The sequence below is a fragment of the Lissotriton vulgaris genome, chromosome 3_1 (assembly GCF_964263255.1).
Source record: "Lissotriton vulgaris chromosome 3_1, aLisVul1.2, whole genome shotgun sequence".
In the NCBI taxonomy this organism is placed as follows: Eukaryota; Metazoa; Chordata; class Amphibia; order Caudata; family Salamandridae; genus Lissotriton; species Lissotriton vulgaris.
The window spans coordinates 1,513,844,643-1,513,862,575 of record NC_141689.1 but is presented as its reverse complement, the minus strand read 5'-3'; the positions used below and the strand labels follow the sequence as shown (position 1 = coordinate 1,513,862,575).

The following is a 17,933-nucleotide window of genomic DNA, read 5'->3' as shown; positions in this document are numbered from 1 at the left end:
CTGTTCCTGTCCCAGTGCATGATGGGAACAGGGCAAACCAAACTACCAAGCCAATTCTTATACTGGGAAGGAGACAAGCTACCGGGGACCGGTTTCTGGCATTTCAGCCTCGTCGGCCCGGCTTGCTTGAATCCTGATGGTGCAATGAGCTAGGGACTCACGTCTGAGTATACCCTCCCACACATAGTGTGGATAAAAATCAATTTTGGAAAAGGTGATGGACAGAGTTTCTGAATGATGCAGAATACTCCTATCCAGTCAAGAGATCAGGGCTTGATCCATCACCGTTTTTTAGCTCACTGCACCATCCCAGCTTCAGAACCTGGCTATATGCAAATTAGTCTGTTCCTGTCCCAGTGCATGATGGGAACAGGGCAAACCAAACTACCAAGCCAATTCTTATACTGGGAAGGAGACAAGCTACCGGGGACCGGTTTCTGGCATTTCAGCCTCGTCGGCCCGGCTTGCTTGAATCCTGATGGTGCAAGTTTGGTGCAGTGAGCTAAAAAACGGTGATGGATTAAGCCCTGATCTCTTGACTGGGTAGGAGTATTCTGCATCATTCAGAAACTCTGTCCATCACCTTTTCCAAAATTGATTTTATCCACACTATGTGTGGGAGGGTATACTCAGACGTGAGTCCCTAGCTCATTGCACCATCAGGATTCAAGCAAGCTGGGCCGACGAGGCTGAAATGCCAGAAACCGGTCCCCGGTAGCTTGTCTCCTTCCCAGTATAAGAATTGGCTTGGTAGTTTGGTTTGCCCTGTTCCCATCATGCACTGGGACAGGAACAGACTAATTTGCATATAGCCAGGTTCTGAAGCTGGGATGGTGCAGTGAGCTAAAAAACGGTGATGGTTTAAGCCCTGATCTCTTGACTGGGTAGGAGTATTCTGCATCATTCAGAAACTCTGTCCATCACCTTTTCCAAAATTGATTTTATCCACACTATGTGTGGGAGGGTATACTCAGACGTGAGTCCCTAGCTCATTGCACCATCAGGATTCAAGCAAGCTGGGCCGACGAGGCTGAAATGCCAGAAACCGGTCCCCGGTAGCTTGTCTCCTTCCCAGTATAAGAATTGGCTTGGTAGTTTGGTTTGCCCTGTTCCCATCATGCACTGGGACAGGAACAGACTAATTTGCATATAGCCAGGTTCTGAAGCTGGGATGGTGCAGTGAGCTAAAAAACGGTGATGGATTAAGCCCTGATCTCTTGACTGGGTAGGAGTATTCTGCATCATTCAGAAACTCTGTCCATCACCTTTTCCAAAATTGATTTTATCCACACTATGTGTGGGAGGGTATACTCAGACGTGAGTCCCTAGCTCATTGCACCATCAGGATTCAAGCAAGCTTGGCCGACGAGGCTGAAATGCCAGAAACCGGTCCCCGGTAGCTTGTCTCCTTCCCAGTATAAGAATTGGCTTGGTAGTTTGGTTTGCCCTGTTCCCATCATGCACTGGGACAGGAACAGACTAATTTGCATATAGCCAGGTTCTGAAGCTGGGATGGTGCAGTGAGCTAAAAAACGGTGATGGATTAAGCCCTGATCTCTTGACTGGGTAGGAGTATTCTGCATCATTCAGAAACTCTGTCCATCACCTTTTCCAAAATTGATTTTATCCACACTATGTGTGGGAGGGTATACTCAGACGTGAGTCCCTAGCTCATTGCACCATCAGGATTCAAGCAAGCTGGGCCGACGAGGCTGAAATGCCAGAAACCGGTCCCCGGTAGCTTGTCTCCTTCCCAGTATAAGAATTGTTTGGTAGTTTGGTTTGCCCTGTTCCCATCATGCACTGGGACTGGGACAGGAACAGACTAATTTGCATATAGCCAGGTTCTGAAGCTGGGATGGTGCAGTGAGCTAAAAAACGGTGATGGATTAAGCCCTGATCTCTTGACTGGGTAGGAGTATTCTGCATCATTCAGAAACTCTGTCCATCACCTTTTCCAAAATTGATTTTATCCACACTATGTGTGGGAGGGTATACTCAGACGTGAGTCCCTAGCTCATTGCACCATCAGGATTCAAGCAAGCTGGGCCGACGAGACTGAAATGCCAGAAACCGGTCCCCGGTAGCTTGTCTCCTTCCCAGTATAAGAATTGGCTTGGTAGTTTGGTTTGCCCTGTTCCCATCATGCACTGGGACAGGAACAGACTAATTTGCATATAGCCAGGTTCTGAAGCTGGGATGGTGCAGTGAGCTAAAAAACGGTGATGGATTAAGCCCTGATCTCTTGACTGGGTAGGAGTATTCTGCATCATTCAGAAACTCTGTCCATCACCTTTTCCAAAATTGATTTTATCCACACTATGTGTGGGAGGGTATACTCAGACGTGAGTCCCTAGCTCATTGCACCATCAGGATTCAAGCAAGCTGGGCCGACGAGGCTGAAATGCCAGAAACCGGTCCCCGGTAGCTTGTCTCCTTCCCAGTATAAGAATTGGCTTGGTAGTTTGGTTTGCCCTGTTCCCATCATGCACTGGGACAGGAACAGACTAATTTGCATATAGCCAGGTTCTGAAGCTGGGATGGTGCAGTGAGCTAAAAAACGGTGATGGATTAAGCCCTGATCTCTTGACTGGGTAGGAGTATTCTGCATCATTCAGAAACTCTGTCCATCACCTTTTCCAAAATTGATTTTATCCACACTATGTGTGGGAGGGTATACTCAGACGTGAGTCCCTAGCTCATTGCACCATCAGGATTCAAGCAAGCTGGGCCGACGAGGCTGAAATGCCAGAAACCGGTCCCCGGTAGCTTGTCTCCTTCCCAGTATAAGAATTGGCTTGGTAGTTTGGTTTGCCCTGTTCCCATCATGCACTGGGACAGGAACAGACTAATTTGCATATAGCCAGGTTCTGAAGCTGGGATGGTGCAGTGAGCTAAAAAACGGTGATGGATTAAGCCCTGATCTCTTGACTGGGTAGGAGTATTCTGCATCATTCAGAAACTCTGTCCATCACCTTTTCCAAAATTGATTTTATCCACACTATGTGTGGGAGGGTATACTCAGACGTGAGTCCCTAGCTCATTGCACCATCAGGATTCAAGCAAGCTGGGCCGACGAGGCTGAAATGCCAGAAACCGGTCCCCGGTAGCTTGTCTCCTTCCCAGTATAAGAATTGGCTTGGTAGTTTGGTTTGCCCTGTTCCCATCATGCACTGGGACAGGAACAGACTAATTTGCATATAGCCAGGTTCTGAAGCTGGGATGGTGCAGTGAGCTAAAAAACGGTGATGGATTAAGCCCTGATCTCTTGACTGGGTAGGAGTATTCTGCATCATTCAGAAACTCTGTCCATCACCTTTTCCAAAATTGATTTTATCCACACTATGTGTGGGAGGGTATACTCAGACGTGAGTCCCTAGCTCATTGCACCATCAGGATTCAAGCAAGCTGGGCCGACGAGGCTGAAATGCCAGAAACCGGTCCCCGGTAGCTTGTCTCCTTCCCAGTATAAGAATTGGCTTGGTAGTTTGGTTTGCCCTGTTCCCATCATGCACTGGGACAGGAACAGACTAATTTGCATATAGCCAGGTTCTGAAGCTGGGATGGTGCAGTGAGCTAAAAAACGGTGATGGATTAAGCCCTGATCTCTTGACTGGGTAGGAGTATTCTGCATCATTCAGAAACTCTGTCCATCACCTTTTCCAAAAGTGGAGACAATGATGTTCATCCACTTCAGGCTCCTCCTGAAGCCATCCTTCCATACCTACTGTCTTTGGCTAAGGCTGGTCTAGCCTTTTCTTCCATTAAGGTGCATCTGGCAGCGATATCCAGATTCAGGAAGAGTTCCAACAAACCATCCTTATGTTCATCCTCTTTGATCAAACAATTCCTTAAGGGACTATTCCGAGCTTTTCCACCAGTTCGTCCTCCTCCTCCTAAGTGGGATCTTAATATTGTTCTTTCTCCGCTTCTAAAAAGGCCTTTTGAACCGATTCATAAAACGGAACTAAAGTTTCTTACTTGGAAAGTGGCTATCTTGCTGGCTCTTACTTCATCTTGCAGAGTTAGTGAAATACAGGCCTTCACTATTACTCACCCTTTCTTGCAATTCTCTAAAGACTTTGTTATGCTTAGAACCAATCCAAAGTTTATTCCTAAAGTACCAACTCAATTCCACATCAATCAACCGGTCAAACTCGGAACCTTTTTCCCGGATCCGAAAACTCCTGCGGAGAAGGTCTTACATTCTCTGGATGTGAAAAGGTGCCTGAAGTTTTATCTTCAGAAGACAAAGGACATCCGCAAATCTAAACAACTTTTTGTTGCTAATGGCAAAGCCACCTTGGGTCAAGCTGTCACAAAAGAAACTATTGCTAGGTGGTTGTCTTCTACAATTACTTTCTGTCATGACAAGGCCAACAGACCTTTATCAAGGAAAGTCAAGGCGCATTCCACAAGAACAATGTCCGCGTCTACGGCCCTTTTCGCTGGAGTGACGCTGGAGAACATTTGCCGAGCTGCTACTTGGAAAAGTGTACACACTTTTACCGAACATTACTGTCTGCAGTCGGCGGGTCATGATGATACAGCAGTTGGTGATGCGGTGCTGCAGCATCTTCTTCACTAAGGTTGGATAACTTATGGTCTTTTATTCTTCTTTTAAAGTTTAAGTATTTAAAATGCTGTCCTATCAATGATGTTTTATGAAGGTTTTGATGCATGTGTTATGTTAACAAGTTTGTACTCTATTACCTTCCTGGTTGAGTGGGGATAGATATATGATTTCTTTGTCTCCCACCTTCCTCTATCGACAGACATGATGTTACTGCTTGCTACTCTGATTCAGGCATGTGAATCTATGAAAGATACCCTAATACTGGATAAGAAAACGAGTTACTTACCTGTAACTACGGTTATCCAGTATTGGTATCTTTCATAGATTCACATGCACCCACCCTCCTCCCCGGCAGGGCAGTTCTATTCTATGGATACTCATTCTCACTTGTGCTGGGAAAATCTGAGGAGAACTGCCTGAGCTGGGAAGGTTCTAGAGGGTGAGGACAGCTGATTGACTGAGGCTACTATTTCAGGTCTTTTTACATAATGATGTAGATAGGCTGCTAAGTTTTGAGGCCTAGTTAGGCCTTTGGGCTTTTCCAGCCTACTACAAGAAATTTTTAGGCACTGCTATTGTATATATTTTTACCGTGGGACTCCCGCCTCGACGACGGGGAATGATTCAGGCATGTGAATCTATGAAAGATACCAATACTGGATAACCGTAGTTACAGGTAAGTAACTAGTTTTCTTCTCATGTCCAGGCTGCATGTGGTGGCTTCGGCCTGCATGCCTGATGTCTTGGGTTAGGTGCTCCGCTACTCCCTCTCCCCTCTCCAGAACCTTGTAAGCACTTTAATGCATGTATCTGGCTGGTTGAATGGCTAAATCGGGCACAGCCTTTTCATATTGCTGTAGTGACTGGCTGGGAGCTCTCCTAGATCTCTACTTTGGCCATGGTGTCTTGGCCATGCCACCTCTATTGAGTAAAGGATGTGATGTCCCTCATAAGTCTTCATTATCTGTATAAAATGCATGTCTCCGTTCACAAGCATTTTCCCTGAGAGTTGGGCTTGAAATTGTTCAGCATTTTACTAGTCTCTACTGCTTGAAATGTGGACTGTATGGCAGTACAACCTCACAGGTTTCCCTTACAGATGATGTAATGCAACCTCTTTTTTTTTGTTGCTGTTTGTACTCCTCTTTGTAACAAAACTTGCTTCTTAATCCACATGGCTTTATGATACTGATTAGCCAATATACATCTGCAATTATGATAATTCAGGTGTGTTCTGCACTATGATTCTTAAGATCTCCCACTGTGTGGCATAGTACAGAGTGGGATTTATATTACCCAAGTGTATGACATCGCAGCTGACCGCTTTGAGCCTAAAGCTATAATACTTATTTCAGTTTATCTAAATTAGGCCCAGAGACTGAAACAAACATTTGAGAAACAACATAAAAAAGTAGCTCTTTGGATAAGACATCGCGCAGTGAGCCGGAAGCTACCAGGGAGGAACAAGGAGTTATAGTGCTTCATAAATATCACATTTACATGACAGACATGCAATGAAACATGTTGATTTTATCTGCATGGTTACTTATTGATTCTGCATAAGGAAGTGATCCCTTGCTAAGCCGTTGGTTCCCTTCCATGTGAGTAATAACATTCTGACCTCTGAATCAATATGCATTCAACAACCATCCAAGTCCCCTCCACCACCCAGGGGGTTAGTGGTGCATCAAAAGGTACGGTTCTCCAGTCTCATTTGTTTTGCATTATTTAAAAAAAAATAACTTACTCTGTGCGACTTTTTTTTTTTTTTTGGTTATATTTTTTTGTTTAGTGCATTATTTTTTTCTGGTTCAAGTTAATTTTACCAGCTAAGCAAACACAAGGAGATGATGGACGGAGTGCTGAAACTTTTCAGACAGTCTCCCCCAGTCACAGATCTGTGTTGAATCGTTCATCATTCTTTAGCTTACTTCGCCACCTCAGTTCAGGCCCAGCTAAATGCAAATGAGTCTTGACCCTGTGCCTCATGGGAACAGTCCAGCCCGAATTGCCAAGCCAGGTCTTCCCTGAACCGGAAACCAGCATCCTGGGACCGGTTTCTGGGTATCAACCTTAATCGGCCAGGCTAGCTTGAATCCAGTGGCAAAGTGAGCAAGGGACCCACGTCTGGGCATACCTGGCCCACTTACGGCGAACAAAGCAAACACAACGAGATGATAGACGGAGTGCTGAAACTTTTGAGACTGGCTGTATTTTACCTGTAAACAAGTGTGCAGGTTCTATGTATTCCAGAAAACCAAATTGTTTTTTTTTCTTTAAAATGTGCATACAATGTTTAGTCTCTAATGTGACTTTGCATTGTGGGATAGGAGCCACATGTTACTGTACTGCGCGGTAACAAGTGCCAAAAAACAAACTCTTACCATGCACAACAGATTCACAAATCAAAACAAACTGCCACTGCTTTTTTGTGCTTTTCCAGAACTTAATTCAAGTACCCCACATGCACAGCTGCACATTTCTAGTTAGCTCACTTTTTGAGGATGCAGTTTACTGACGAGCTCTATATCTGAAGCAATGTGCATAAACTGAGCCAAATTCAACATAGTGATCTATTATTCAATAAACTATATATCTATATCTATATCTATTTATATTACACAAATCCCTTGGAATAAGTCGGCACTCACAAAAATCCTTTCCCGATTTTTTTTTTTTTTATTTCATTGTTGTTACTCCAGCAATACAAAAACCAACGCGTTTCGCAACCAACTGTCGCTTGTTCACCGTGAACAAGCGACAGTTGGTTGCGAAACGCGTTGGTTTTTGTATTGCTGGAGTAACAACAATGAAATAAAAAAATCGGGAAAGGATTTTTGTGAGTGCTGACTTATTCCCTTAGAAGAAGGGATTTGTGTAATACATTGAAGCGGGGCTCTGCTTGGAAGTCAAAGCACTGGTGAAAAGAGCACCATTGGACCGCAGAATCGAGCCAGGGCTGTGGATATATTGGATATATATATATCTATCAAGACCGTGTTACCCCGGTCGAAACGCGTCATGCTGCCAGTGAAGGAGAAATATAGCACTTAATCACTTCAATCGCGCTCGAGTGGTCTGTACCTGTTGCCTGTGAACTGCTTCACTACAGGATTTTGGATATATATATATATATCACAATTTTTTTTGATCCATCCCTCTAAATCAATTATGACTGAAATGTTCAAAATCTGGTAAAATAGCTCAGCAAGCTTTGAATTGGGGCGAATTTGCCTTTTCATGCTGCTGAGATTAATCAAGCGTCTTCAGTTCAGTGTGGTAATAAACCTTCATTTATGTTCCATCAAATTAGTTGTTAGATTAGTGAAATCTCATGAAATTCACATTATGCAGTTTCGTAGGTTCAAAATTTTGCATAATTGACTGATCTGGGACACTGATTAAAGCCGAAAACCTTGCCAGCGTAATACTCACAGGCACAAAATATTTTGTCCACAAGCCAGTCTTTTGCCAGTGCCTCACATGACTTTCGTTGAAACGTAATAATGTTCTCCTCTTCAATTTCACTTGTTTGATATGCATTAATGCTTTTTGTGTAACTAATTACATGCAATATTTAAAAAAATGCTGAAAAAATTGCAGTTTCTCCATCCAGGTGATGGGAGTCTTATTCTCAACGTACTGACTATAAGCAAACGCCTCTGACTAATGATACGTTATGGTTTAGGACCCTTTACTCGCCGAACATTGGTTTTCTTTTTATTTTAGGTTGCTTCCATAAGGCAGCATCTTGCCACAATCTATGAAAAGGAAGAGGACTGGCGGAATGCAGCACAAGTGCTGGTGGGAATCCCATTGGAAACAGGGCAAAAGTAAGCGTGTGCTTAATATTTTGTGCTTTGTATCTGAAATACTTCGGAAAGTTGGACTGTTTTATTTTCTTAAAGCATCTTATTGTTGTCATCCTGGTAGAGGCTTTGCAAAAAAACTTTGAAGAGAAAAAAAAATGTTGCCTTTGCATTACAATCCCCAACCTAATCCAGGACTAACCACTGTGACATTAAAGTTTGATGCAGGGTGGAGTTCAAATGAAACCTGCCTCATACTTCGAGTCTGTGGAAGGGAGTAGACCTGCAGAGTAACAGTGAAAACCTGCAAAATGAGCCAAAGGGAAAATGTCATGGAGTTTGAACAACAAACTTTTTTTTGTCCACTTGTTCTTAATGCCTAAGTTAGTTCAGTATGATTGTTTTTTCTTGTCCCGTTGTTACCCACCAAAGGCATTCCTGCCAGTCACCTTTGCCCCTCTTCTCCACATTTCAGCTGTACAGCACCTTAAAGTTCTGTTGAGCATCCTCTGGCTACTCTAAATTAGGCACCATCCGTACCACTGACCTTTGCAGGTTAACCCTGTGTATATATTTGGGTAATCCTACCTGGTGAACAGGATAAAAACATTTTTTAAAGCCTGCCTCCCTGGCACCATTTTTAGGCAATAGTTTCGATTGAATCATTCTGGAACTCTATTTCTTAATACGTGCTTGCTAATCCCACAAACTGATCTGTTTCCTGTTTTATAACTTTCTACATTCCCAGTGGAGACATTGGGATATAAACGTAAGATACCAATCTGTAGTGTGGTAGCTGCTATACTATATTTTTCCCTTTAGCCCTTTTCGATGTACAATTTCTCAGCCATTCATCACCATGTCCCCTGCACAGTGCAAATCATTTTGGTGCATAACATCCACCAGATGGTGATATTTCCACACTCGTAAACAGAGGTGGTTTAAAACTAAGATTGCCGAATATAATACAGTTGCTGGTTAACTTTGTCTGCGTCCTAATTGGTCAGACTGCTCAGAACAGTGGATTTTCTTTATTGGTGAATAATACCTTCCTAAGTGAGTTACTCAGATATTGCAATTCATGTTGCTTTTTGTTTCATATTCATGTGTAGAAATATCCACTAAAGTGCAGTCATTTTTCTACCATATTTAATAAGTCCTTGATGTAGTGAAAGCTTGTGTAGAGCTAGTAGCCCTATCCTACATTCAAGGTGAAATGCACCTGTTTTACCTAACAAAGGTTTTAAATGAAGGTATGTATTTGAAGTTTTCAAATGTTGAAATGCTTCACTCTTGTATTAAGCTTGTGGATGTCGTCATTGTGTGCTATATAAGTATTTGCTGTTACCTAATCTGCTTGGCCATGTGTAAATGTTTACACATGTCACATATTTATATTGTTGATATTGAATGTTTATCTCACACACACAAATAATTGAAACCCTTACACTTTAATATGTGACACTTCATTAAACACTCATGTTTATGATTCTTAATCAACAGGCAGTACAATGTTGACTATAAGCTTGAAACATATTTAAAAATTGCTCGTCTCTACCTGGAAGATGATGATCCTGTTCAAGCGGAAGCTTACATCAATAGAGCTTCATTACTCCAGAATGAGTCCACCAATGAACAGCTACAGATACATTATAAGGTACAATATTTTCTTTGTCTTTGAATATGTAATCCAAAGACTCAATTGTGATCATGTTGTGTCTAAAATATTTGGTATTTGTTTGCGCCACATCGTATTCACTGGAGAGGCAAATTAATTAAAATGTTCAATCACTGTTACTCCCTTTCTGACTGCTCAGATTTATTTTAGACAAATATGATCGCATATCTGTAGGAAGAGCACATCTGAGCGAGTGCACTACTTGTGTTTTTTGTTCTATTACAATCTATCGCAAGAGTTTACTTCTGCTTTCTTGCCTGATTTTTAATTTCAGCTGCACGCCTGTGCACAGCACACCCTTAAGAAGTGATTTGGTTAAGCAAGACAATTGATAGTTTTGATTTTTATCTTTGTTTTTGGGGTCTTACGTGGTAATTTAGTTTTTCACAGCCATTAATTTTTTTTGTAGGAAGAAATTAATTGGAGTTGGCTGTAGTACAAAAGCAAATGGAGGGAAAATATATATTTTATTTGATATTTTTTCATATAACATGCATGTATGCCAAACAATACAAACCTCTGCGACATTTCTTTACCAATCCCCTCAGGATGTTTGCTTTAACTGCATTAGCCCTGCCAGCCATGCTTCCATTCAGTTCAACCCCTACAATAACTCACCCCACTATTCCACAGTCCGTGCTCTGTAGTTCACATCCTTGCCTTAGTCTGTAGATCTATTGTGTCCTTCTTTCCCTCTGCACCCCCTGTTTTCTGATTCAAGTGCGACCTGTGTCTCTGTGGAAGTGCTTCTTGATACCCTGGAGAAGCTGTTTGGGCAACCTCCTGTACCCTCCGGCCCACTAAGCTTGTTCGTATTGCTCCCAGGCATCTAGATCACCCATCACTTTGTCACCCTTGTGAAAGCCTAATATGTTTTCTAATTTGCCTTCCTCCATTCTGTGATATATTTTGCCCATTGGTCCGCCGCCCCCTGGACACCCAACCACCCCACTGCAATATGTTGCTTTGCGCACCAATTAGAGGAAGTTATGCCACATCTTTCCTCTCTTGGGCGTGCCACTGTGCCCAATAAGCACTGCTTGTGGGACAAGTCCAATGGTAGAACCATTGATCCTCTGATCCTTTCCACCACCACCTGCCAATATGCCAGCACACTAGTACACTGCCATGCCATGTGTAAAAATGTAGCCTCTCCCTCACTACATCGGGTACATGCTGCTGATCGATCCCTAGGCATTAATTATGTAAAATGAACACAATTAAAATGAAGCCATTTGAATCTAGTGTTTTCGGAGACCTCTTTGACCACTAAACCACCGGATTGTTGGGCTAATCAGGTGGTGGCAACTCCTGTATCTCACTGGGGGCACTGCGACAGCGAGGGGCAGCATTGACAACATTTGTATTTTAAGCGGATGACATTTGGTCCTCCTGCATGATTTAGACGCAGGCGCTGAACATTTTATAACCACTGATATTTTGCACTTTGAAGCTTCGTTTTTAAAATTTACTATTATCTGTGCATCTCTTACCTTCCTGTGTGGCCTCCCTTTCCCCGGTCCACCGCGGCTGTTCGTGCCGATTGTGTGGAGGGCGGGTGCCATTTTGCGTGTAGCCTGAAGGGCGGTTAGACTGAAGTTAGCGGTCCAGCTGCTCGGGGTGCACGCCATAAAACGCGCATGTGTCCTCGTGCGTGCAGCGGACGAGCGCACCTGTTGCGCGCCGAAGCTGCGCCTAAGGTAAGCCCGTCTGCGCCCGTCCACGTCTCGGCAGCGCACAGGGCCAGGAACGCTGGCCGTGACACAGCCAGGGAAGCGTCAGGAAGGATCTCCTTCGACTGGGAGACTTTTTTTTTTTTTTTTTTTTTTTTTTTTTTGTAAGACCTTTATTGCAAATATGTGCTTATACACAGCAGTGTGCCAACAACCCTATACAGGGCCGGCTGCTACCAAATCAACAATTAGCAATTAGAAAGCACATATCAAACGACATCGTGCGAGCGCATACAAAGATCGCAGAGGGTAATAATATGTCACAATGCAAACCCAGGCCGTCCTCCGCAGTCGCATCTCGCTCTTCACATATAGCCTTATTTTACAGTTTTTAAACCCAACTTGAACAACCCCCAACCCCCCATCCCAAACATTCCCGGTCCCAGTCGCAGTGAAAGTCCAGTTAAGTAGCACAGAATGACAGATTAATCCAGAAGGTACTGAAGACATCCTCAGTGGTCAAGCAAGCTGTGCAATCTTGGACTCAAAGCCTCGCATGAGTCAAGTCAGTGGTCGGTCACCATCAAACCCCATGAACCAGACAGCCCCTCTGCACGGTTCTCCTACGGCAAATGGGAAGAACAACTCATCCCCGGCAACGTCACATCACATCCATTCAGGTAGTTAAACACTCAGGCTCTCTATCTCCCGGCAACAGACCCTCACCCTCAGTGCCGGAGGCATCCTCATCCTCCAGAGATAGCATATACGCAGTGTATGGAGCCCAAATGTCGCGCGGACGCGACCTCATCGGCAGAGCTTCAGCATAGCAAGTCAATTGGTCCCTGCAGTAGGCCATATCTCTCAGCCACAACTGGACATCAGGCGCTCTTCTTCCACCCCAAACCATAGCCACCCTCCGTTTGGCAAGTTGTAACGCCAGAAGAACCAACCTCCGCTCCCCACTAGGCACACCAGAGGCGAGCCCCAGCAAGCAAAGGCGTATATCCAACGCAACCTCCGTAGTCACCATCTTAGTCAGTGCCTCAGTCACAGCCACCCAGAAGTCATACACTCGTGCACACCCCCATGCCAAATGCACGAAATCCGCATCATCTTCTCCACACCGGACACATTGAGCAGAGTCGCGTAACCCGTACCTAGCTAGTTGCGTGGGTGTGTAATACCATTGATGCAGAAATTTAAAATGTAATAGGCGAAAATTGCCGTTGGCTACATATCCCCCAGTCATGGAGCAGCATTCAGTCCATTCATCATCCGCTAATGGCTCTGGCAGACATTTATCCCATCTGGCTCTAGCCAGCTCTGCACCCCCTCCTTCGTCCTCCTGAGCAGCGCGGTATAATCTGGAAAGTAATTTAACTCTGTCAGTCGCAGTGTAGAGTAACTGCAAGGCCCCCAATGCTAAAGGCTCCTCCGGATATGTAGGGTATAAGGAGTGTATAGCCGCCCGAAGTCTGACATAAAGGAAAGTAGCCATTACCACATTCGTGGATCGCTCCGTCACAGTCTGCAACGAGAGGAACGTGGCCCCTGGGAAAAGGTCACCCATATTGTGCAGTCCAGCTCCCTGAAGAATCTGTAGACCACCGATTTCGCCCGACACCGATACTTCGGAATGGTATAATAGCGGCATGTTTGGGGCATACAACGGCAACCTGCCCGCTCTCCTACCCAGCTCCCGCCACGCATTCGCCGTGGAGCGCACCGTGTCCACCTCGCCCTTCTCGAATACAGAGTGATTGTTACCCATCATAGCCCGCAGTGGGTACGGGAGAACAGAACTGGCTTCAAGCGCCACATGCGGGGTATACGGGGGCGCAGACACCCAGTATGCAGCAAAATGCGCTTGTGCACACAAATAATATAACTTCATATCCGGCACAGCGTAGCCTCCCAGAGTGTATGGCTTAGTCAGCACATCCCACGCCACTCGCGGCTTTTTCCCAGCCCAGGTTAACGTGGTCAACAAGGATCTCAGCCTGGCAAAGAAGTGCGACGTCAGCGGAAGCGGTATGTTAACAAAAAGGTATAAAAATTTCGGGAGCACGACCATTTTGATTAAAGACACCCGATCTGCGAGGGTGAGAGGGAGCTTAGTCCATCGAGCTACCTGATCCTCCAGCTTGGATATCGCCACGCCATAATTGGCTCTAATGACTTCTTGACTATCTCGATGAACCCAGATCCCAAGGTAGCGCACCGAGTCCTTCGCCCATTCTAGTGGAAACTCCAAGGGAAACGGTAGGGTAACATCAGTGAGTGGCAGCATAACAGACTTATCCCAGTTTATAGTCAGACCCGAGTGGTGGCCAAACCGTATGAACTCTCTAAGGATGGATTCTAGATGTCGAGCAGGCTCGCGCACATAAAGTACCATGTCATCGGCATACATGGATACAGCCAGCGAGCGTAGGGGGAACTTTAGAGCTGCGTCAGCATACCGCTGCCTTAGAACACAGGCCAGGGGCTCCATCACAATGGCGAACAGCAAAGGTGAGAGGGGGCACCCCTGCCGAGTGCCTCTCTGTACCGAGAACGAGTTCGAGACGTGTCCGTTAACCCTCACCCGCGCTATAGGGTTAGTATAGAGAAGAGTCACCAACGATGTGAAAAAGAATGGAACCCCCATCCGGTGCAAAATGGCTATCATATACCGCCATGCGACTGAGTCGAAGGCCTTCGCGGCGTCAAGCATGACAGCCACCGCCGCCAGCTCCGGTTTGAGCAGATGTAATACAGCAAAAAGAGCCCTGAGATTGTGGGTGGTAGACCGACATGGCACAAACCCCGACTGATCAGGTAGTATCATTACCGGGAGGAGCAGCTTCAGTCTAGTAGCGAGCACCTTGGCTATGATTTTAACGTCCGTGTTCATGAGGGAGAGAGGCCGGTACGAGTCACACTGGTTAGGAGGTTTCCCGGGCTTTGGCAATGCAACTAGTAGCGCCTCCCTCATTGTAGTTGGAAATTGGCCCTGCTCTACCGCTTCCTCCAGCACCATCGCCAGGTGCGGGAGAAGAAGATCGACATATTCTTTATAAAATTCAGACGGGAGACCATCTGTGCCAGCAGCTTTCCCATTAGGAAGCGCAGCTATCGCCTCCCGTAATTCCCCCTCCGTGATGTGGTGCATTAGGAATTCCTGCTGTCCCCTCGAAAGCCAAACCAAAGCTATATCCTCAAAGTAACGACCTATGTCGCCGTCTCCCGATGCTCGTACATTCTTTCATAATATTTCGCAAAGCAGCTTAGAATGCCAGGCGTGTCTGTCACAACCTCCACCCCGTCTACAATTTCCTGCACCGTGCAGTGTTTGGCCCATGGCTCTCGTATGCGATCCGCCAGGCCTTTCCCGGGCCTGCCCCCTTCACCATAATAACGCGCCCTGGTATGCTTGGATAAGAACGACACCTCCTGGTCAGCCAATTCGTTGTACTCAGAGACTTTGGACCTAATGTCTGCTAATAAGGCCTCGCCAGGGTAGTCCTCCAATTGGCGCTCAAGTGTCAACAGGTCTCTTTCCAACCTAGACATGGAGTCTCTGAGCGATGTCAGTACCCCAGATTGAAGACCAATGCATGCCCCGCGGATAGTCACCTTAAAAGCCTCCCACACCGTGCATGCACTATTTACCGTGCCGACATTGTTGTCAAAAAACTCCTCAATAAGAGTTCTGAGCCTCTCACGCAGTACCTGATCAGTTAAGGTTCCCGGCGACAGGCGCCAAGTGAATGGGGCAGGCGTGCGCGTCGGTATCCTCAACACCAAGCGGACTGGCGCATGATCGGAGAGTGTGCGCGGCAAATGATCGACATCCATTACCCAACCACAGACATCCCGTGTCACCATCCAGTAATCCAGTCTCGACCACGTATCGTGAGCTGACGTATAGCAAGTACCTTCTCTTCTACCCGGGTGCCGCAGACGCCACACATCCACCAGTCCAAGTCCGTCCATTCCCTCATGAACGTCAGCAGCCGCTCTCTTTCTCACGTAGGGCCTGTCTTGTTTCCTATCCAGCTCCCCATCTAGTACAATATTAAGATCCCCCCCGCAGAGCACAGCCGATTGCGGCAGCATGTAGATCTTATTCCATAATGCAACATAGAAATCAGGGTCATCCACATTAGGACCATAAACATTAAGAAGCGTGACAGGTGTTCCACACAAGTTACCATGCACTATAATGTAACGACCCTCCTTGTCGATATCCTCATACAGTTTAACAAACGGTACAGATTTTTTAATTAGAATCATCACACCACGTGCGTAAGAGGAGTAATTCGATGCCAATCTAACTCCCGCCCATCTACGACCCACAGTTTCTGCAGCTGTACCCCCCAAATGCGTCTCCTGAAGGAAAGCAACCTGTGCACCATGCCTGTCTAGAAATGCCAACATTTGCCTAGTCTTTTGAGGGCGATTCAACCCTCTCACATTCCATGTAACACATGTGAATTTATCCCCCCTGGTCATCCATCCAGATCAAACATTTGTCCCAAAGGCTGTCTGGCCACCCCATCAGGCCGCAGTGAGCACAGCGTACACAACCATGCTTTCCATGAGGTCCAGTAAGTAGAGTCACCCTTCCCAAGCGCAATTGCCCCCAGTAGCCACCCAACCCCCGATTAGTCCTCACATACCTTTCAGCACACTCAAGAAAATACTGCGACCGTACCCAGGAACACCAAAAACTCCCCATCCTCCCACCACCCACTTCAGCTACCCCAACCTGCCAAAGCTGCCCCCTGCCCCCCACCCCTAACCACCCCAACCATGCATACATAAGTGTGTGGGGATCTCCCATGTGTGGGGACGCAGTGGCGCACAACCCCCGCCAGAAATCTGACGAGAGAGCAGACCGCGCAAGCATTTGAAACATCCCACCCCTCCCCCCCAACCATCAGAGCTTCAAGGATCATTGCAAATCACAGCCACCTGTTGCAGACAATGAAGTAAATGGCACTCTCCCCTCAACCACAACCGATCCTTCGGTACGCCAAGATCCAGGAGCTATCAGGCAGCTGCACATCTATTAAACAACTCCATATGCGCAAGTGCCAACAGTGCACCTCCCGCTCATCAATCCAGACACAGGAGCCCCAAATGAGTAGGGAATCAAGCGACACCCGCCCCACAAAGGAAGCATAATGCAGCAATACGCCAATATGTAACGGCAAGCAAGCAATTATACCACAGTTCTGCAACCCCAGCCCTATGGGCGCGCCTGTGCATATCGCAAGTATCGTTCTAGGCGCAGCTGTCCCACGCCAGGAGCGACGCAATCACCATCTGTCCTACAAGTGTCACACCCTGTAGCACATGAGAAAGTACACATAACTTGTTGAATCAGCGTTCCTCAGAGTAATGCAAAGTATACAACGCAGCAGGCTACCAAGCCTCACAGTGCCAAGCATAAACGTCTCTTGTAGGAGTAGCCCCTTCAACCAAGAGTTAACCGCAAGGCGTCATACTCCTATTCCACATCGTCCATCAGGTCCCCTTCTCCCTCCCGCTGCACATTGGAGTCCCTTTTGCGCTTCTTTTGCTTTTTTGCATAGTCCATAGCAGCCTTAGGGGTAGCGAAGATTTTATTGTCAGAAGGGGGCCCTATCCGGAGCCGTGTAGGATACAGCATGGCATATGGAATGCTCTCCTCTCGAAGCAGTTGTTTTACCGCAGTGAACTCCTTTCGCGCTGTCTGCACCGCCACAGTGAAGTCAGGGAAAAATTCCAGCTTATTCCCTTGGTATTCAATGGAGCCCTTCTCCCTGGCGAGCCGAAGTATCACATCACGGTCCTTGTAGTTAAGTATGCGAGCGATAATTGGGCGCGGATGCGCTCCAGGTGCTGGTCGCTTCGCCAGCGTGCGGTGTGCCCTTTCCACAATGAAGACCTTCGACAACTGCTCCTGGCCAAAAATGTCCACCAGCATTCGCTCCATGAAGTCCTCCATCCGCCCCACATTCGTTGATTCCGGCAGGCCCGTGACGCGAATGTTATTGCGTCTGGACCTCCCTTCCAACTCCTCATTCTTCGCCTGAATCACCGCCAGCACCCTCTCCATATTAAATACCTTAGTGGTCACTGTGGCCAGCCCATCCTCCGTGGCGGACACCCTCTGTTCCACCTCGCCCATCCTCTCGTTCTGCCGATCAAACTGCGTCGCCATA

General features: G+C 46.3%; 1 protein-coding gene across 4 annotated transcripts in view; it reads left to right on the top strand.

The window, feature by feature from the left end:
- COPS4 (COP9 signalosome subunit 4) overlaps positions 1-17,933 on the top strand; it is a 260,796-nt gene that overhangs the window by 109,504 nt on the left and 133,359 nt on the right. For all 4 annotated transcript variants that reach the window (XM_086961983.1, XM_086961985.1, XM_086961984.1 and 1 more), the window contains exons 4-5: positions 8,306-8,409; positions 9,889-10,042. In XM_086961983.1, coding sequence (XP_086818109.1) covers positions 8,306-8,409; positions 9,889-10,042 — 258 coding nt within the window. The remainder of the gene's footprint in view (positions 1-8,305; positions 8,410-9,888; positions 10,043-17,933) is intronic.